The sequence below is a fragment of the Lissotriton vulgaris genome, chromosome 10 (genome assembly GCF_964263255.1).
Source record: "Lissotriton vulgaris chromosome 10, aLisVul1.2, whole genome shotgun sequence".
NCBI lineage: Eukaryota > Metazoa > Chordata > Amphibia > Caudata > Salamandridae > Lissotriton > Lissotriton vulgaris.
In genome coordinates, this window is record NC_141698.1 from 1,044,397,425 (window position 1) to 1,044,418,710 (window position 21,286).

Consider the following 21,286-nt stretch of genomic DNA (forward strand, 5'->3'; position numbering starts at 1 on the left):
GCCAGTGGTCTTGACACTTCACCTGACGCTGGCATGCTGTCTTTTCCTACCATGGCTACGGAGGAAGGAGCCAGTTACACAGTGGTGTTGCGTAGGGCAGCTGAGGCGCTCCACCTCGAACTCCCAATGGTGGCCGCCAGGACTAACCTCATGACAGAAGTGCTCCAACCGGTGGCTACCTCTTCGGAGCCCTTGCTGCCTTTTATGAAGCACTGACAGACTTTCTTTTGGGTACCTGGTCCAGGCCCAACACAGGTGCTGCTGTGGATAGGAACGTGGCCCGACGCCATCGCCCAGCTCTGGGCGACCACCTTTTCCTTACCCAACACCCTACCCCAGAGAGCTTGGTTTTCCAAGCCTCAGCTTCCCAGAGCGCGTTACCTACCGCACCTCCGGATAGGGAATCCAAGAAGCTGGACCAGCCTGGCAAAAAACTGTTTTCATCTGCCAGCATAGGGCTGCTGTAGGTGAACACCGCATGCCTCTTGGGCCGTCATACCCACTCTCTGTGGGACACAGTTGCGCAGGTGCTGCCCAACTACCTGGAGGAGGCCCAGGCAGTTATTTTCCAGGCGATTGCTGCCGGGAGAGATGCAGCAAAGTTCACCATACGTTGTGGGCTGGATACCGCTGACTCACTGGGCAGGTCGATTTCCACGACTGTGGCACTTTGGCGCCACGCCTGGTTGAGGACAACTGCTTTCTCAGGCGATGTCCAGAACACCTTGATGGAGATACCCTTTGATGGCATTCGCCTTTTTGGCAACAAGGCACTCCCGGGCTACGGCCAAGTCCCTGGGCCTGTCGGCCACTCGGCCTCCTCTGCCTTCTGCTTTTCGCGCCTTTTGTGGCCACGGAAGGGGCGCCCCACACTATTCGCAGAGCCACAGGCCACAGCAGCAACAAACTCCGCATGGCTGCGGGAACCGTCGAGGCGGTTCAGCGGGCGGGCCAGTCCACCTCCACCCCTCAGCATCCGCTTCCAAACCTTCTATTCTGACCTTTCAGGCCCATCAGACGCCAGTGGGTGGACGCAAACGCCATCATCTCCACCACTGGCGCAACATCACTTCGGACAAGTGGGTGCTGCAAATTGTCCACAGGGGCTACTCCCTGCCCTTTGAAAAAAAAACCTCCAGCCATGCCACCTCAGTACCACCGCATGTAGGGGGATCACTTGGCACTTCTCTAGCAGGAAAAAGTGGCCCTCTTGGCCAAGGGGGCCATCGAGCCCATTCCGACGCCAGAAGTAGTTTGTGGTTGTTATTCCCACTACTTTCTGGTCCCGTAGAAGGACAAGGGCCTGCGTTCTATCTTAGACCTTTGGAACGTCAATCGCTTCTTCCGGAAGGAGAAGTTCAAGATGCTCACACTTGCTCAGATCTTGTCTGCCTTGGACCCACTCGACTGGATGGTGGCGTTGGACTTGCAGGACGCCTATTTTCATATCCCCGTCCTGCCTGCCCACAGGTGCTACCTGCGATTCACGTTGCGGGAGGCCACGAGCACTTTCAGTTCACCGCGCTCCCCTTTGGCCTTATCAGCACCCCTCGGGTGTTCTCAAAAGTGATGGCGGTGGTTGCAGCTCAGCTGTACAGATCAGGGGTTTCAGTCTTCCCCTATCTCGACAACTGGCTGTTGAAGGCGGGCTCACCCCAGGCAGTTGTCTCCCACCTCCAGACTACGGCCGACCTCTGCATTCGCTGGGGTTCTCCATCTATGTGCCGAAGTCGCACCTGATTCCCTCACCGAAGCTCCTTTTCATCGGAGCGGTTTTGGACTCGGCATGGTTTCAGGTTTATCCTCCCGAACAGCGAGTCTGGGACATTCAGGCTATGATTCTGATCTTTCAGCCTCTGTCCCGGGTTTCGGTCCGGATGATCCTTCGGCTGCTGGGCTTGATGGCCTCCTACATCCTGCTAGTGGATCATGCCAGATGGCATATGCGGGCTCTGCAGTGGGACCTGAAGTTCCAGTGGGCACAGCATCAGGGCAACCTGTCCGATCACGTCCAGATCTCGGAGGGCACTGCACAGCAATTGCAGTGGTGGCTCATGAATCGCGATTGTGTCAATGGCAGATCCCTCTCCCTTCCACAACCGGAACATACAGTTGTGACAGATGCGTCCCTTCTGGGATGGGGCAGCCACATGGGAGTGGTGGAGATCAGAGGACTCTGGTCTCCGGCGGAGTCTAGGCTCCACATCAACCTGCTGGAGCTTCGGGCGATCTAACTTGCACTGAAGGCAATCCTCCCCTCTGTCATGGGGAGAGTAGTGCAGGTGTTGACAGACAACACCACCGCCATGTGGTACTGCAACAAACAGGGGGGCGTGGGGTCGTGGACCCTATGCCAAGAGGCTCTGCATGTCTGGGCTTGGCTGGAATATCAGGGCGTGTCCCTGGTAGTTCAACACCTGGGAAGTTCTCTGAACGCCAGGGCGGACAAACTCAGCTGGCGGTGCATGATGGATCACGAATGGGGTCTTTCAGCAGTGGGGAGAGCTTTAGTTAGATCTATTCGCCACCGAAGAGAACGCGCAATGTCATCAGTTCTGCGCATTGGAATTTCCGAGGCGACACTAGCTCGGCGATGCTTTTCGTCACAAGTGGAGTTGTGGTCTGTTGTATGCTTTTCGGCCTATACCACTTCTGCCCAGAGTGCTGAAGATGATCAGGCGCGACTGGGCCCAAGTTATTCTTGTGGCCCCGGATTGGGCTCGAAGGGTATGGTATCCCGAGCTACTCAGTATGAGAATCGATCCCCCCGATCCATCTGCCTCTACGGGAGGATCTTCTGTCGCAGCAGCAGGGGACAGTCCTCGACCCGAACCTGTCCAGACTACACCTCCTTGCGTGGAGATTGAGCGGCAGCTGTTGATGTCTTTTGACCTGCCCCCCGAAGTCTGCAATGTTATCCTGGCAGCCAGGCGTCCCTCCACTAAGACGGTATACGCCTGCAGGTGGAATAAGTTTGTGGCATGGTGCACAGCAAAGGCTGTGGATCCTCTTTCTGCCCCTCTTTCAGAGGTCCTTCTTTCTTTGGCCCAGCAGGGCTCTGGGCTGGGCACTATCAAAAGCTATCTCTCGGCCACTTCCACCTTTTTACGGCTTCCAGACCAGCCTTCCCTTTTCAAGTCCCCTGTTGTGAATAGATTCTTGAAAGGCATCACACACATATTTCCTCCGGCTCCTTTCGTGATGCCTCAGTGGGACTTGAATCTTGTTCTTACCTTTCGGATGTGCGCTCTCTTCGAGACACTTCATAATTGTCCTCTTCGTTTTCTCACTCTAAAGACTGCTTTCCTGGTTGCCATCACCTCTGCCAGAAGAGTGAGTGAGCTCCAGGCTCTTTCTTCTAAACCTCCTTTTCTCTCTGTCCATCCGGACAAAGTTGTTCTAAGTATTCGTCCTTCTTTTCTGCCAAAGGTTGTTACTGCCTTCCACATCGGGCAGACCATCACTTTGACCACCTTCGCATCCCTCTAAAGAGGAAGAGAGGCTCCACCGTCTGGACCCAAAACGTGCGCGCTCTTTCTCTCTGAGTCACACACAACAGTTCTGGGTGGATGACCAGCTCTTTGTTGGCTACGTGGGCGCCAAGAAAGGTCGGGCTGTGCACAAACGGACCATCTCTCGGTGGGTCGTTCTGTGCATAAAGTCCTGTTACTCCTTGGCTAAAAAGGAGCCTCCAGTGGGGTTGCGCGCCCACTCTACCAGGGCGACGGCAGCCACTACTGCTCTGGGACGAGGAGTTCCCTTGCAGGACATCTGTCAGGCAGCTACTTGGGCTTCGCTGCACACATTTATCAAGCACTACCGCCTGGTCAGCCAAGTTCGGAGAGACGACTTCTTTAGCCGTTCTGTTCTCCAGGACTTTCTGGTGTGATCTTGGTTCGCAGACCCACCACCGGGGTTGGTATTGCTGGGACCGACTGAACGGATGCACTGCAAGGGTGCTCCGTGGCTAGGAATGCCACTCGTTGCAGAGGTCCCTACTAGCCAAGCTGACAAACAAGAAAGAAGGCAAGGAGAGGAAAGTGTGCAAACCGGAGGGAACCTTGCCTTCATCAGTGGGCTACAGAAATCAAACTGCAGCCAGTGGCGCACTCTGGAAGGTGAAGGACGGATCGGAGTGAGACGGGACCCGAGGGAGTATTGGCAGAGGCTCGGCACTGCGCGCCTGTCACATGGGCTCCTATTCTCGGCAGGCTACAGAGGTTGAGCTACCGCCCGTGGGCACTCACCGGAGGGTGAGGATCAGATCAGAGCAGGACGGGACCCGTGGCAGGACCGAGAGGGGCTCTGTGCGCCAGTCCCACAGGCTCCCATTCTTCACTCCGCCCTGGATGGTGGGACGTGGAGTCTGAGGGAAGCGGGGGGGGACAAGGTGGGAGTGAGGAAGCTGGCTGGGGGTCCTGCGATCGGCCAGGGACAGACCCAACATTGTGAGGATTGAAACCTGGGCAGGAGGGAACACGAGGGTGGAGAACTCAACAACGGCGCTCCATCACTCTCAGTTCGCCTGGGATGCCTGGAGACATGTCGAATTGTGGTGCAGATTCCGGAGATGGATCTTCTGGTTAGGGGAATTCCTAGAATGCTATTGGATAAGAGGGAAGACCATTCTGTGTATTTTTTTCAGACATCGGCCTGGCTCACAAAGAGACCCTCAGTCTTACAAACTGGCAGAGGCAAGACTCCGCCACTCATTTATTAGAAAGTGAAAGAAGTCTTGTGAACAACACCAGCAGAAACAAAAGCAGAACTGCATGAAAGTGATCTCCAGCTAGGGCAAATAAACAGCCATATTGGAACGGTGTTGAGGCCATTGAGTTTAGGCAATTTGGTCCACCCAATGTTTTAGTTGGCAGACAGGTGAGGAGCTCCGGCAGGGAGCTCCCGGCCAGGGATTGCCATTTTTGGCTTAAATCCCCATTTTCCCCAGAATTCTTCCCTCCTTGGGGACCCTTTTACTCACCTGGGTTCTCCCGTGATTGCTTCTCTCCATTCTCCCGTTTCCGGACTCTGAACTGCATCTTTGGCTCTTACTGCAGACCTCGAGACGACATGGCGGATGCCTGGTTGAGCCGCTTGGTTCGGCTATTGAGGAGTCTGCCTTGAGATTCTCCAGCGGCCATCACCTACCCAGCCGGTCTTTGCGGCATGGCACTCCTCGTTCCCTCTGCTCCTGTTCTTTTTCCTCCTAACTCCCTTGGATCCTACCACCCTCGCCAGCTCCACCAGCCCGTCTCTGGACTCTAGACTTTTGGTCCCTTCCTGACTCATCTTTATCCTGTGAAGTCCGAAATGTATGATCGATGCCCCGTGGAGCTGCCCTGACAGCTAGAGGGGAGACAGGCTCTGGCACACCGCTATGACCGTCACCTACCCAGCCGGACCTTGGACTTATGTCTTGTCTCTTTCTCCACTGCTAACTCTTGGTCCCTTCCTGATTCTCATTTTTATCTGGCGGAGTCTGAAATGTATGACCGATTCCCGGTGGAGCTGCCCCAACAGCTATAGGGGAAACCGGCTCTGGCACACCACTATGGCCGTCACCTACCCAGCCAGACCTCGGACCTATGTCTCGCATCTTTCTCCTCTGCTGACTCTCACCTACCCACCCCCACCCCCCCCCCCCGCCCCCTGTGGACTCCCTACTCTCCCTGACCTTTTTCTTTTTTTTCCCCTCTCTTTTCTGTGGATCTTGTTTCTCACGATCGCTAATAACTCCTGTATTGAATTTGTAACCTCTCTGTAATTAATGTGATTATTTTTGTAATTTGTAACACGATGATGCCTTATGTTAAGCGCTAGACCTAGTTTTTGAGCCGTTGCCCGGTGGAGCTACCTGAAAACTATAGAGGAGATGGCCCCCTTTAGCTGTCACCTACCCAGCCAGACTTTGGGCAGACCTTCCTTCGTCTCGCCTTCGCATTCTCTCTACCACCCCTTTACCCAACCCCTTTCCCCCTTTATCCTCCATTTTTTTCGTCCCCTATGCTTTTTAAATGTTTTTCAGTTGAGACCTAGCTATTTGGCCGATGCCCGGTGGAGCCACCTGATAGCTGTAGAGGAGATGGGCTGTGGACTTCCCCCTCGGCCGTCACCTACCGAGCCGGACTTTGGGCAGACTCTCCCTCATCTCTCCACCTCATTTCCTCCTACCCCTTTACCCTATCCCTTACAAGCTCCATTCATCTCGTCTTTACGGTCTTGAAATGTTTATCTATTAACTGATGTAACTGGTAACTGATGTAATTTTGTAACTTTGTGGAACCATATATAAAGCGCTCTGATACCTCCGGGTCTCGCCAGCGCTATATAAAACTCAAATAAATAAAATAGAAAAATTAAAATATCTATTCTAAGGTAAGGAATCTATCACTACGTGTTTCTTTCAGATGCACAAGTTACTTATCTTCGATAACGATAGAACTGTAAGAAACATTAGTAGTGATAGATTTCTTACCGCCCCCACCCATCCTCCCCGTTCTGCGAACTGATTTCTAGGATTAAGGTCACCCTTTCAAAGACTATTTTCATGGCACCAGTGGTCAATTTCTTGCATGTCTCTTTGTTCCTGACACAAAAAGTTGTGTACAAAACAGAAGTCGGCGTGCGTGGGCACGTCTAAATAGCTCCAGCGACGTAATCCCGGCGCTGAGGACGCCTACCGACACGCAGTGGTACTGCTGACGAAAAACTTTCCAGATCCAGTCTGACGCCGTGGGGTAGTTTTAAGGTAAGGAATTTTATCTCTACTAATGTTTCTTACAGATAACTTGTGCATTTTGTCTATTCCTTAATGTATGTTATTACGCACATTTGTCTCCTATAGTACAGTTCTTTTCTTTACACAGTGATACGGTCTATTCCGTCACTACTTCCAGTGTTGCTCTCCCGTGGACAGCACGGAAAACTGCTGTCTATCAGGGTCCTAATGACCTATCCTGCTTCGGGAAGTTTCAACGTTATGGGCCAAGAACCTCTTTCATTGTGTCTTGCTTTCCTTTTCTATTGTTACCACATGGTCTTGCTGTACCTCTGCACTGCATTTTATGCTCTTCTCACCTTTCATGTGGTATATGCGTTACTATTCTTGCCTCGCTGTTCGTTATTACCTCCATTAGACATTTTTTCTGGCTATGATGGTTTCCTAGCTATTGTCCTTGCTGGAGTAGATGTGTTAACCTTTGACGCTTGTCTTTTTCTTCTTCATCTTCCATTTAGGTCCTGGCCCTCTAGGAACAGTTCCTTTTTTTCATTCCTTTACTGGCAAAAATATATGGGACTTGCATTTCTTGATTGCTCCCTATGTCCCATAAAATCTATACTGAGAGCAGCACGAGGAATATCAATTGAACGAAATGCCTGTGCACCCCTTCTGCAAAAAGCCAACGATCTTCCGACCCAAAATCAAGAATGGGATTGGATTGCAAAAACAATTAACTTCAGACAGCCCAGCCAATGACAATCTGCAGAGCGAATCGGTACCGTCTCAAACACAAATCGGTCGCTTAAATTGTGTTCTTGGAACATAAACGGTCTAGGAGCAAAAATTACCAACAAGGATCTACTGATATATTTTCAGCAGTATGATTTAATACTGTTACAAGAAACCTGGTCAGCAGAACCGCTCCATCTTCAGGGCTTCACAACATTCCACCTCCCAGCAAGGAGAACCTCAAAATTTGGTCATGAGAAAGGCGGTTTAACGATATACACCTCGATTCAAACAATAAACCACGCAAAAGAACTGCTAAATAAAAATACTTCGGGAACTGAAAACGGGATCATTGCAGTCCAGCTGGAAATCTCAACACCGGGTTCCAACAGGCAAGAACTAATCGTGGTTAATACCTATCTGCACCCAAAAGAAGAAGAAAAACGGTGATACTACCCTGGTGACAGAACTGAACAAACTAATAACGGAAGTGGACAATCCGAACCTTATCGTCTCGGGAGACTTTAATATGTTCCTATCAAAATCATCAGGGAAGAACTACCCAATGGAAGACCATTTGTATGTCAGGGGGATTCCACTTCTGGAAGTGTGCCCTTGGGGCAAACAAACAAATGTATCAAAAAGCTTATCAGAAGACCTAACTAATTTGGGTCTGATTTCGGCAAATGGGCGAACGCCGGGGGACCGCCCCCAAGCAGCAACCTTCCATAACTCGAATACATCATCAGCGATTGACTATACCTTCTTGTCCTTTTCACTGTTCGCATTAGTACAAGACTTTAAAATCGGAATATCTGACTGCAGTGACCACCTTCCGCAAGAACTGTCACTAAGGGCACAAGAGACAGCGCTAACATTTTTGGCAAATGGCCCAAATCTACGGACCTCAGCAAAATGCAATAGAATTAAGTGCAATACTAGCGTTCCAGAACGATTAATGGAAGAAGCAAAGAAGAGCTGGGAAAGCACTGCCAAGTTGAACGATAACAAAATACTCGCCTGGGCGTCCTTTCTTGAAATCCTTTGGCCCAATGAACACCACGCACAATTTCGTTAAAGAAACTGACCTACGGTCAAGCGGGGAAAAAAACATTGCCCGGCCTGAGAAGCAACCCAAAAAATTACCCTCAATCTCCTCTTAACACCTAATTTAAGGGCAATAAAAACAGCCATTAACAGCACACTCCGCGACCTGCGAAAAGATGGGAGTGACAACGGTTTAGTGTCCAAATTGAGATCACTAAAATGCAAAAAGAATAAAATTCTGTGGCGAATCAAACAAGAAGCCGCGGGAAAAACCTGGGCAAAGCTACTTTATGATTAAAAAAAAACCAACAGTGCAAGATTCTGGAACACTGTAAATAAAATAGATAATCCGAATGCCCCGGAGTAAACTCCCACATCACAGAGGTAACTTGGGTAAATTATCTGTTCAATCATTTTAACGATGAAGAGCCAAGCACGGGTCATCAAAATCCTGAATTCTGTAAGCCGACCGCGATGGCTCTAAAGCCTCCAGTTGTGGACACCAACTTCCCAGGTTCGATTGAGCAGTTGAAAGGACGAATTACGAAAGGAGGGAGCCCCAGGCCCAAATGGAATTCCTCCCATCATCTATAAACAAGATCCAAATTATTGGGCTGAACAATTGCTCCCGCTCTTTATAGACTCCTGGACGGCTGAACAAATTCCGTCCTCCTGGAGGGGCTCAATAATAGCTCCAATCTATAAAAAAGGCAATAAGAACGAGGCTAAGAACTATAGACTCAAAGCCCTTATAGACATAGATGCAAAATATTTCTCAGGGCTACTCTTGGAAGAACTAACCTCCTGGGCATCAAATAAAAAACTAATCCCGATCAACCAAACTGGATTCCAAAAAAATCTAGGGACTTCGACTAACATTCTAGCCCTCTCCCTGCTGATAGATGCTGCCATTAAACATAAAAAATCATTATATGCGTGCTATATCGATTTCTCAGCCGCTTTTGATAGCATTGACAGAGGGAAATTGTGGTCAAAACTTTCAAAGTGGGAGGTGGACTCCAAGCTGCTCAACTTATTGATCTTACTGCATTCAGACACCTGGGTCCAAATAAAACTGGGGGCCTGCAACTATTTATCAAAAGAAATTCCGACCACAAAAGGGTTGAAACAGGGGTGTGTCCTCGCACCGACCCTGTTCAACCTTTTTATGTCTGACCTCTCTAAAGATCTGGACGATTGCAACCATCATGCCCCAAAGCTAGGGGGCCTTACATTGTCAAATGTATTATATGCAGATGACCTGATACTAATCAGCCACACCCCAGTAGGCCTCCAACATCTTATTAACACAACTAGTAAATTTTCCAAAAAAAACGACCTGACCATGAATACGGAAAAATCGAAGGTGATGGTCTTTAATCAAAAATCAAAAAAGCAAACATTTCAACGGTCTCTGCATGATCTCAAAATGGAAACAGTTAAAGAATACAAATATCTGGGAATAATCTTTGATTCCAACGGCTCATTCCAGCGGCATGCAATAACAATAAAAAACAGAGGGATTTCACTGGCCATCACTTTAAAAAATATCAAGAACAAAATAGCGGGCCCAAACTTAATCCCCTTGCTGGACATATTTCGCGCAAAACTGCTACCATCAATAACCTATGGCAGTGAATGCATGAGAGGGAGAGACGAAGACTCTTTAGACAATGCGGTCAGCAAAACACTCCGAATACTCTTCTCACTCCCTCCTTATACTTCCCCAGCACAGCTAAGGTTGGAGTTCGGTCTACGGAAGCATCAAATTGCACGTAAGGGCGCATATGCAAAATGCTGGCATAAAGTTAAGAACGCTGCAACAGACTCCCTGAACGCCCACCTTTGGAAAGAACTGGAGACAAACAAGGGATCCCCTGCAATGGTCTACCTCCAAGCAGCTATAAAATCCCTTGCATTAAAAGACCTTTGGGACTCGAGCTGCTCACATAAGTGCTTCAAGCGCCTGGTCAACAAGTCAGTGAAAATTCTTTCCATGGAAGAAGACAAAGCAGCGTTAACCAGGAGATCACATGGGTGGTATGTAATCCAAAGCTATACCAGCGCTGCACCCCAACCATACCTCAGTACCAGCTTTTCAAGGAAGGTGAAGGAAGAATTCCTGCGGCTGAGGATGGGGGTAATCCCGTCAAAAGCCCATTTTCCCCCATGGAAACGCCTGGAATCTAACTCCAACTGCAGGCTTTGCGATAATCCAAAGGAGGACGTTTTACACTTGTTATGCAGCTGTAAAGCTCTAGACAGTGCCCGAAGGGGCCAACTAACCCAGCTCTGGAATCAATACGGTGTGCGATCTCATAGACAAGCCCTGTTGATCAGTTTTAAGGGAGAAGATATCCAACTAGCCTGCCGACTAGTGCGCATCATGAAAATAGTTAAGACGATCCAAAATCCAGAGGCCAGCGATTGAACTAGACTCATAAAGATCCGCTTTTGCACTTTAAGAAAACTTTTTTCTGACCAACAAAGATTCAGTAAATGCTGAACGGTTTCTTTTTTATACAAATGCAATGCATTGTACTACTTTGTATGGATCTTTCGTCCATATTTTTTACTTTCTTTTATTGATTTTATGCGCTTTTTTGTAAAACTCATGATTGTGAATTTCTTCCAGTTTTTTTCTTTTTGTTGTTTTTATAAAGTCATTGCAAAGATTTTTATTAATCACGTAATAAAGTAAATATATATATATATATGTTTGTGTTTATCCATCTCTCTCACTGTATATATATGTGTGTAAATATATATATATATATATATATATATATATATATATATATATATATATATATATATATATATATATATATATATATATATATATATATATATATATATATATATATATATATATATATATATATATATATATATATATATATATATATATATATATATATATATATATATATACCAGTTTATTTCCTTACAGGTTTATTTGCTGTGAAATCTGTTGTTTGGTCCGCTGCAGTCTGGAGACTTTTTACTACGTCTTTTATGGCTGCTTCTGGTCATAATATTTGAGGTCAAGTACAACTGCCTTGAGGTCCGGCACTGTCTTGTGCTACAGGGGGTTCCTATTGCTTGAAACCTTTCCCTTATTATGTTTCTTTGTTTTATTTTGGTTTCCATGCACCTTCCTCCCCTCAGTGGCAAACATTGCTTTGTTTCTGTGTACTGTACTTCTCGATACCTATGTGGTGCGATATTGGTTTTTTCCCTTCATTCTCCAGATTATTATTATTTCTCACTCTTGTGGTGGCATAAGCATACTCTTACGCTCTATCTCATCCTCCCCCCCCCCCCTTCTATTCCCGGGGGGACATGTGTGTGTCTAGATGCCTATACGTTACTTAATAATATTGTGTATATATATATATATCAATGGTTTTCCTGGAGTTCTTCTTGTCTCTAGCTCTTGCGGATAGTTATTGCAATTGTTTCTACTTCGCTACCATGTTTCTTCCTGCGATATTAATAGATTGCTCAGGGGCATTTCGAAGGTTCTGTGTTTCACACGACCTATTCAGTGTTCTAAATTCGCTCTACATTCACTTATGGCCTTGGTAGGTCAATTACTGGCATTTCTTCTTGCCATGAATATTTTCTCTTCACACTTTGGTGTTATCTTGTCTAACCTGTGGTTTGTTTCGGTTGTTGTGACGTTATGCGCCTGGGCCAGATGCCTTCAGAGTAGAAACTTACTTGTTTCTCCGGATTTTCAGTGTACAGTTAAGTAATCTGCGGCCAGATTTTTCTATCAGATGAACTAGTTACTTATCTTCAGTAGCAATGTATCTGGTAGAGACAGGATCTAGCCGCAGATTCCTTATGCCTGTCCCATCCTCCCCGCACTGCAAACTGTTTTAATTTCTTTCTTCTTTCATATGAGCCTGATGAGGATACCTCCTTGCAGATATCCTTGTTCTGTTGCTAGTTCATTCCTGCTTCATTTCCAGATCTCCTCCAAATAGTATGGTGGTACTCTTGGTGGTTATGTATCTCTTAATGGAGGTTTATGAAACCATTGCTGTTCCTGTTTTGTGCCCCGAGTCTTCATAGGCCTTGTGCATCTGTTGACTGTTTCTCTCTCTCACCTTTGTCTTCAACAGGTACATGACGCATGGTGTCTATGGTGTTGGCACTCTGTTGAATAGGCAGTTTCTGTGTTTGGCTCCACGTTTTGCGGGCAGACAATAGACATGAAAATGACAGCGCGTCAGTGGGGAGTTAAATAGACTCAACTGACGTAAAATCTGGGTATGGTGTCTCTGCGGAGTTGCTTGGCACCCTCGGCCGGTGAGCAGACGTGCAGTGGGGGGAAAAGTTTCCAGATCCAGTCTGGCGCCAGGGGAAGATTCTATAGTAAGAAATCTGCAGCTAGATCCTATCTCTACCCAATATATTGTTGCAAAAGGATAAGTAACTTGTTCATTCCTGCTATTGTAGGAATGCAAGAACAGAGATCTTTGGGAGGCATAGAAAAATGTTCAATACATTTTGATGACCTGATTATCCAAATTTATCTTGTTTTTGTATTTCTTCATCTTTATATTTTAAGTCTTTCAGTGTTCCATGTTGTAAAACTAGTTGTGCTCAAGGCATCTGAAAGAGACTATTAGGTATGGATTCCTCACCTTAGAATAACCCCCAGGCGTCAGACTGGATCCGGAGAATTGTTCTTCAGCAGTACCCCTGCGTGTCGGTAGGTGGCGTCAGTCGACTCCGTGCTCGTCGTTGGCGTTATGATCGCCGGAATGACGTTGCGTTATCTACTTAGACGCCGGCCCTGCGCACTGACGTTCTTTCTTTTTCTGTGCCAGCCAGCTCAGATCTGAAGAGAGTTTTGACTGTCTTTTTTCAACTTTTGGCGACTTCTTTTTAAAGTCGTTTGACTCCTGGTGCACAGGTATGTCACATCGGCGGACCGGCTTCAAGCCTTGTGGCTCCTGCCACAAGCTGATTTCGGTGACGAACCCAGGTCTAGTGTGCCTCTGGTGTCTGGAGAGCAACAACCACCCTCAAGCGTGCTCCGACTGTCTGGCCATGGCCCGAAGTCTTTGCAGGAGCAGTCCTGAAAGCTTCTGGAGGCCAGGCAGTCTGCTCCACGCCACTCCAGGTCCTGGTCGAGAGGGAGGTCATGGGGCTGGTCGCTGAGCTATCGCCGCCTCTCCTCGTCGAAGTATTCGGTTAAGTCGAAGCAAAAAAAGAGAGCGAAGAAGCACCGTCGCTCTTCGCGTTCTCCTCGTCCGTCGGCTGACGCAGGATGCGGAAGGTAGTCGTCCGGCTCCACCTGCAGAGCCTGTTGGGTGACTCGGAGCCACCTTACCTAACTTGCGAGCCGGAGCAACCTCTGCCCAACTTCATAGCTTTTACGTAGCCCTCCACTCCATCTTAGGGTAGCCCGACTCCGCCAGCATGCCTTTGGACCCCGCGGACTCGCCTGGGGGTTCTAGGCCTTCGATGCCGGCTGCTCCGGCCCCGGTGCCGCAAGGATTCAGGCCTGGATCCAGATCGGCACCGGTCGAAACATCCAGCGTCGAATCCATTGACAATACCTATGCTGGTTGTGTCCCCAACCGACGTCGACCCCATCCTTCCCTCTCGACATGGACATGGAGCCGGACCGACATCTGGACCAGCGCAGACCGGTACTTTTGTGCCCTTGTTCTACCTTGGTGTTCTCTATCGCCCTGAGTGGCAGCCAGAGGAGGTTCAGGAGGACGAGGAGGGTTTTGTGGACCCTCTGGCAGACCAGTTGGAAGAACCGGATTGGAGAGAGGAGTTGGGTGAGGCCAGTGGTCTGGACACTTCTCCAGACCTTGGCATGCTTTCTCCCCCTTCCGCAGCAACGGAGGAGGGTGCATCATACGCAGTGGTGTTGCGTAGGGTGGCTGAGGCCTTAAACCTCTTGCTTCCTACGGTGGCAGTCAGGACTCATCTCCTGACTGAGGTGCTTCAACCAGTAGTGGCCTCTTCGGAGCACCTGCTACCGTTCAATTTGGCTCTCACAGACATCTTTCTGGGTACTTTGTCCAAGCCCAGCACAGGCGCACCTGTGGATAGGATGATTGCCCGGCCCTGGGCAACCCCATTTTCCTCTCCTAAAACTCTCCCCCTGAGAGCTTGGTGGTCCAAGCCTCTCCTTCCAAGGCACCTTGGGAAGAAGATGTTTTCTTCCGCCAGCTTAGGATGCGGTTGAGGAACACCTCATATCTCTTGGGCTGCTACACTCACTCTGTGTGGGACACGGTCGCGCAGGTGCTGCCACAGTGCCCGGAGGATGCCCGGGACGGTCTATCCTGCGCAGTTGCTGAAGGTAGAGATGCAGCGAAGTTCGCCTTACGATGTGGGCGTGACACCGCCGACTCACTAGGCAGTACAATTTCAACGTCAGTAGCCTTGAGACGCTATGCCTGGCTGAGGTCCACTGACTTTTTGGGCGATGTCCAATCAACTCTTTTAAACATGCCCTTGGATGGCCGTTGCTTGTTTGGCGACAAAGCGGACAACTCGCTCGAACACTTTAAGGATTCTAGGGCTTCGGCCAGATCCTTGGGCCTCCCTACCACCTCTCGCCCCTTTCGTGGCTACGGAACGGTGCCCCACCACGTTCCGCCCAGAGCCACAGCCCTGCACAAACTGTTCAGCCTCTGCACAGTCGGGGACGGGGGACCCAGCATCGTGGGTCAGGTGGTGAGCGGGCAGGCCAGTCCACCAGTGCCCACTCTGCAGCAGCCTCTAAACCTTCCTAGTCCAACCCTCCAAAGCCAACAGTTGGCAGCAGGATTCGACATCACCTCCCCCACTGGCTGAACATCACGTTGGACAGGTGGGTTTTGCAGATAGTCCGAAGGGGCTACTCCCTCCCCTTCAAGACTATCCCTCAATCCATACCACCTACATTCCATCGTGTGTTGGATGATCACTTGGCCTTCCTCTGCCAGGAAGTTACAGCTCTCTTGGCCAAGGGAGCCATCAAGTGCATCCCTGTGCCAGAAGTAGGTTGTGGTTGCTACTCCCACTACTTTTTGGTTCCCAAGAAGGACAAAGGCCTGCGTCCTAACACCTAACGGTCCCCGGAAGCTTGTTTCCTTCCCAGTGAAAGAATTGACTTGGTAGTTTGGTTTGCCCTGTTCCCATGATGCACTGGGACTGGGACAGACTAATTTGCATGTAGCCAGGTTCTGAGCTGGGATGGTGCAGTGAGCTAAAAAACGGTGATGGATCAAGCCCTGATCTGTTGACTGGGTAGGAGTATTCTGCTTAATTCAGAAACTCTGTCCATCACCACCCCCTTTTCTGAATGCGTCCTAACACCTGGCAGATTCACTGAATGCCAGGGTGGACATACTCAGCCGCAGGTGCATGATGGATCACGAATGGCGTCTTCACTCAGAGGTGGTGCTAGGTCGCTTTCAGCAGTGGGTAGAGCCTTGGTTAGATCTATTCGCCACTGAAGAGAATGCGCAATGTCAACAGTTCTGCTTGTTGGAATTTCCAAGGCGGCACTCGCTGGGTGACGCTTTTCATCGCGAGAGGAGTTGCAATCTTCTATACGCCTTTCCGCCTATATCACTTCTGCCCAGAGTGCTGAAGAAGATCAAGTGCAACCAGGCCCAAGTTATTCTTGTGGCTCCAGCCTGGGCACGAAGAGTCTGGTATCCCTCGCTGAACATGGCTATCGATCCCCCGATCAGACTGCCTCTTCGGAGGATCTTCTGTCGCAGCAGCAGTTGGCGGTCCTCCACCCGAACCCGTCCAGCCTCCACCTTCTTGCCCAGAGATTGAGCGGCAGCAGTTGACAGATTTCGACCTTCCTCCCGAAGTCTGTAACGTTATCTTGGTAGCCAGGCGTCCCTCCACTAAAACTGTATACGCCTGTAGATGGAACAAATTTGTGGCATGGTGCACAGCAAAGGCTGTGTATCCCCTTTCTGCCCCTCTTTTAGAGGTTTTCATCTTCATTCTTTCCTTGGCCCAGCAGGGCTCTGCTCTAGGCACTCTCCAGGGCTTTTTGCCATTTCGGCCTTTCTTCGTCTCCCAGATCACCCTTCTCTTTTCAAGTCCCCTATTGTAAATCGTTTCCTTAAGGTCATTACTCTTTTGTTTTCTCCTATTCCCTTCGTTATGCCCCAGTGGGTCTTGAATCTTATTCTGACTTACCATATGTGCGCTCCTTTCAAGACACTACATAACTGTCCTCTCAGACTTTTGACACTCAAAACTGCCTTTTTGGTTGCCATCACCTCTGCTCGCAGTGTGAGTGAGCTTCAGACTTTCTTCGAAACCTCCTTTCCTGGCTGTTCATCCGGACAAGGTTTTCCTTCACACTAGGCCTTCCTTTCTTCCCAAAGTGGTTACTTCTTTACACATAGAACGGACCATCACTTTACCTACCTTCTTCCGCCTGCATCCTTCTAAAGAGGATGAGAGGCTCCTCCGTCTGGATCCAAAACATGCGCTTTCCTTTTTTCAGAATCGCACATGACAATTCTGGGTGGATGATCAACTCTTTGTTGGCTATGTGAGCACCAAGAAAGATCGGGCCATGCAAAAACGAAGCATCTCTCGATGGGTCGTCCTTTGCATTAAAATATGCTATTCCTTGGCGAAAACAGAGCCCCAGTAGTGCTGCGTTCCCATTCCACCACGGCGACAGCAGCCACTACTGCTTTAGGATGTTTAGTCCCCCTCAATGACATCTGCCAGGCACCCACGTGGGCATATCTGCACACGTTGACTAAACATTACTGCCTGGTCAGCATTTCCGGAGAGACGGCTTCTTTGGCCGTTCAGTTTTCCAGGACTTTCTGGTGTGAACTTAGTTTGCAGACCCACTCCGGGGTTGGAATTGCTGGGGTGTTTATTCTAAGGTGAAGAATCCATAACTAATAGTCTCTTTCAGATGAACAAGTTACTTGCCTTCGGTAACGATATATCTGTTAGAGACATATATTAGTTATGGATTCCTCACCGCCCCACCCATCCTCCCCATTCTGCCAACTGACTTCTAGGGTAAGGGACTTCCTTTGAGGGCTCTAGTTTAGTGCACCAATGGTCAGTGTCTTTTATGGCTCTGCACTTCTGGCGTGGAATGTCTTGTAAAGAACTGATGTCCGCGCTGGAGCGGCGTCTAAGGAGATATTGCGACTTCATTCTAGCGATCGCGAAGCCAAAAACGAACACGGAGTTGACCGACACGCAGGGGTACTGCTGTAGAAAAATTCTCTGGATCCAGTCTGACGCCTGGGGGTAATTCTAAGGTGAGGAATCCATAACTAATATGTCTCTTACAAATATATCGTTACTGATGGAAAGTAACTTATTCATCATATTTATAGACTTTCTTCTCATGTAGTTGTTAGTTGTCCTCTCCAAAATTAAAATGGTGTTCTCTCGACAAAATATATAATAAATGTAAATTATTCCCATTGGCATGAAAACCTGTCAATATATATCACCATAAGGTACTGAACAAGTAGTTTTTCATTGTTATAATGTAATGGTCAATAGAATGGGATTACACGAGTATTTCCAAAAATACAATTTTAAGAAATATAAACTTCTTTCCATTTCAGATGCTCTTGATGTCACACAGTACAGTATTCTATTCAACAAATTACTGGAGTCCTGTGTGGAGAATCAGAGTCTTGGCTTATCCTCCAACGTGGTCGATTTCATGGCTTCAAAGAACATCCCTGTTAACTTTCCTTTACTAAGCGCATTGATCACTACATCGGGAAGGAGCTGTCTGTGGTTGAAGGCACGGGCGCACTACAAATGTAAGTTCATTTGAGAGAAACTTGGTAAAGACAATCTTCTAAATGGGGACCTTTCTTGGAAATATTATCCTTCTTGAAAACTAAGATAGATCAGTTGTTTGCCATATATTGTTTTATATTACATCATTGGCTCAAATATTGAAAAGGACAGCAGACTAAAGATCTTAGTTTTAATTAGTCAGTGACAACTACAATGTTTCATTGAGAATAGTTTGGTGACTGTTCCAAAGTTCTTTAATATTCATAGAAATATTTCCATAGTGCTTTTATTACTGGAACTTCCTGACACATGCGTTTCCTGAACTAAATACAGTCATGGTAAAATGTGCTGAAAGGCCTAGTTCAACATACTCTCATACCTACCTATAGAGAATTACAATCATCCTTCTCTCTGGGAATCATACTGGTAAGGTTGAGTCTCCCAGACAGCGCAAGATGTCTGGTTGTGAAAGACCTATTGTAAACTTACGAGGCCTGAATCTCAAAAGTAACTTGCAATTTGAGTAGGTTTACTATTATTTGTTGTTCACAACTTTACTTTTGTAGTAACTTACACTTTTGTAGTCAGTCCTGCACTTCACATGGCCAACCACTGGTAGTGCACCACCCTCCCATAGAAAATAATGGAGCTAGGGAATTACTACAAAGGTGTAAGCTGCTGCAAAATTTCAGTTCGTGAATAGCATTTTATAGTACGTTTTTATAGAACTTCTGTCGTTCTCCAAAACATACTACAAAGTGCAGTTGTGTATAGGGCTCACAGCGGCTCACAGCCCGCCCATTGTTTTCCATCGGGTGGCTTTATTTAGAGCCGAGTTCAGGACATTCAGGCTATGATGCTGATGTTTCAGCCTCTCTTTTGGATCTCTGTGTGGATGACTGAGGCTGCTGTGGTTGTTGGCCTCCTGCATCCTGCTGGCCTGGCTGGCAAGGCCATGGCATATGCAGTATCTGCAATGAGACCTTAAGTCCCAGTGAAAACAGCACCACAGGAATCTGTTGGATTGTATGCAGAGTTTGGAGGGAACTGTAAAAGTGGTGTCTACTGGACCATGATTGGGTCAGTGGAAGACCTCTCTTCCTACCCCACTCAGATTTTACAGTGGTCATGGTTGCATCCCTTCTAGGTTAGGGGGCTATATGGTAGAGGTGGATATCAGAAGCCTCTTGTATCTGGCAGAGACTCAAATCCATATAAATGATTTTGAAGTTGAGGGTGGTTCGCTTGGCATTGATGGACTTCATGGTCACTATAAAAGAAAGGCTAGTGCATGGGCTCACAGACAACACCACTGCCATGTGGCACTGCAGCAAGCAGGTTGGAGTAGGATCTTCAACCCTGTGTCAGGTGACTCTGTGCCTTTAGAAGTGGTTGGACCACCAGGGAATTTCTCTGCAAATGCCAGGGCCAACAGATTCAGCCACCAACACCAAGCGGATAACAAATGGCAGTTGCCCACGGAGGTGGCACAAGGCGCCTTCCGTCAATGGGAAGAACCCTAACTCGATCTTTTTTGCAACAGTGAGAACAGGCAATGTCAGCACATTTGTTTGTTGGAGTTTCCAAGGCAGCTCTCGCTTAGAGATGTAGTCTGCATAGAGGTGAGCTCAGGACTCATGTATGCCTTCGCACGGCTGCATCTCGCGCCCTGAGTTCTGAAGATGATCAGGAACAACAGGGCCCACATCATCCTATTGGCACCAAATTGAGCCACAAGAGTGTGATACCCAGAACTTTTGGGCATGAGCATCTGTCCCTCAATCAAGCTGCCGTGTCGGCAGGATCTTCTATTGCAGCAGCAGGGCAGGCTACTATACACAGGCCTGCACTATGCGCATCTCCATGCTTAGAGATTGAGTTAGTGCAGTTGACAGCCTTTGACCTTCCTCCTGAGGTCGTTATTGTAATCTTGGTGCGAGGCATCCCTCCACAAAATTGATGTACACCAGTCATTGGGACAGATTTGTAGCTCGTGTGGCACCTGGCCAATTGATCCACTGCAAACCAAGCTGTCTTTTTTCATTGACCCAGCAAAGACTTGCTTTGGGAACAGTTAAAGACTATTTATCAGCCTTCTTTATTTAAATCACCTGTTGTAATATGATATTTGAAAGGTTTACAACATTTGCTTCTGCCAACGCCCTATGTGATGCTGCAATGGGACTTGAACTTAGTTGCCATGTTTTGGATTGCACACCTTTTGATTGGCTGCGATGTTTTCCCCTGAGACTTTTGACGTTGAAAACCATGTATCTGATAGACATCTAGCCACAGATTCCTTATCTTAGAATTACCCCCAGGCGTCAGACTGGATCCGGAAACGTTTTTGCTGCGGCACCTCTGCGCGCCGGGTTACGGCGCCACACGACCCTGCCCTTATGTCGTCCAGGTCATATAAGTCCCTCCCGGCGTGCTGACGTCAGTTTCCTTCTTTTCCGCGTGCAATGCGGATCTGGAGTAGGCTATTCCTCTGGCCTGTTTCCACGCCCCTTTGACGCTTTCGCATCTGATAGACATCTAGCCGCAGATTCCTTAACTTAGAATATCCCCAGGCGTCAGACTGGATCTGAAATTCTTTTTCCTTTGCGCGCCATGGGGACAGCGCCACACGACCCCGCCCTGACGTCATCCACGGATTTGACGTCAGCGTGGCCATATAAGTTCCTTTCGGCGCTCTGACGTCCATTTCCGCGTGCAACGCGGGTCCAGAGTAAGCAGTTCCTATGGCCTGTATCTGAAAGAAACACGTTAGTGTTAGATTCCTTACCTTAGAATATCCCCAGGCGTCAGTCTGGATCCGGAAACTTTTGCGTAGCAGTACCCCTGCGCGTCGGTAGGCGTCGTCTGCAGGCGTCCCCTGCGGCTCCGCGTCCGTCGTTGGCGTCGTGCGCCGTGATGACGTCGCTGGAGTATATAGACGCCGCCTCCGCGCGCTGACGTCAGTTCTTCTTTTTTCCGCGCCAGTGGACGCAGATCTGAAGA

The 21,286-nt window shown here is 48.4% G+C and overlaps 1 protein-coding gene across 1 annotated transcript in view; it reads left to right on the forward strand.

Moving 5' to 3' along the window:
* Positions 1 to 21,286, forward strand: part of TOPAZ1 (testis and ovary specific TOPAZ 1) — a 1,918,280-nt gene that overhangs the window by 1,712,110 nt on the left and 184,884 nt on the right. The window contains exon 18 of the mRNA XM_086942092.1: positions 18,100 to 18,303. Coding sequence (XP_086798218.1) covers positions 18,100 to 18,303 — 204 coding nt within the window. The remainder of the gene's footprint in view (positions 1 to 18,099; positions 18,304 to 21,286) is intronic.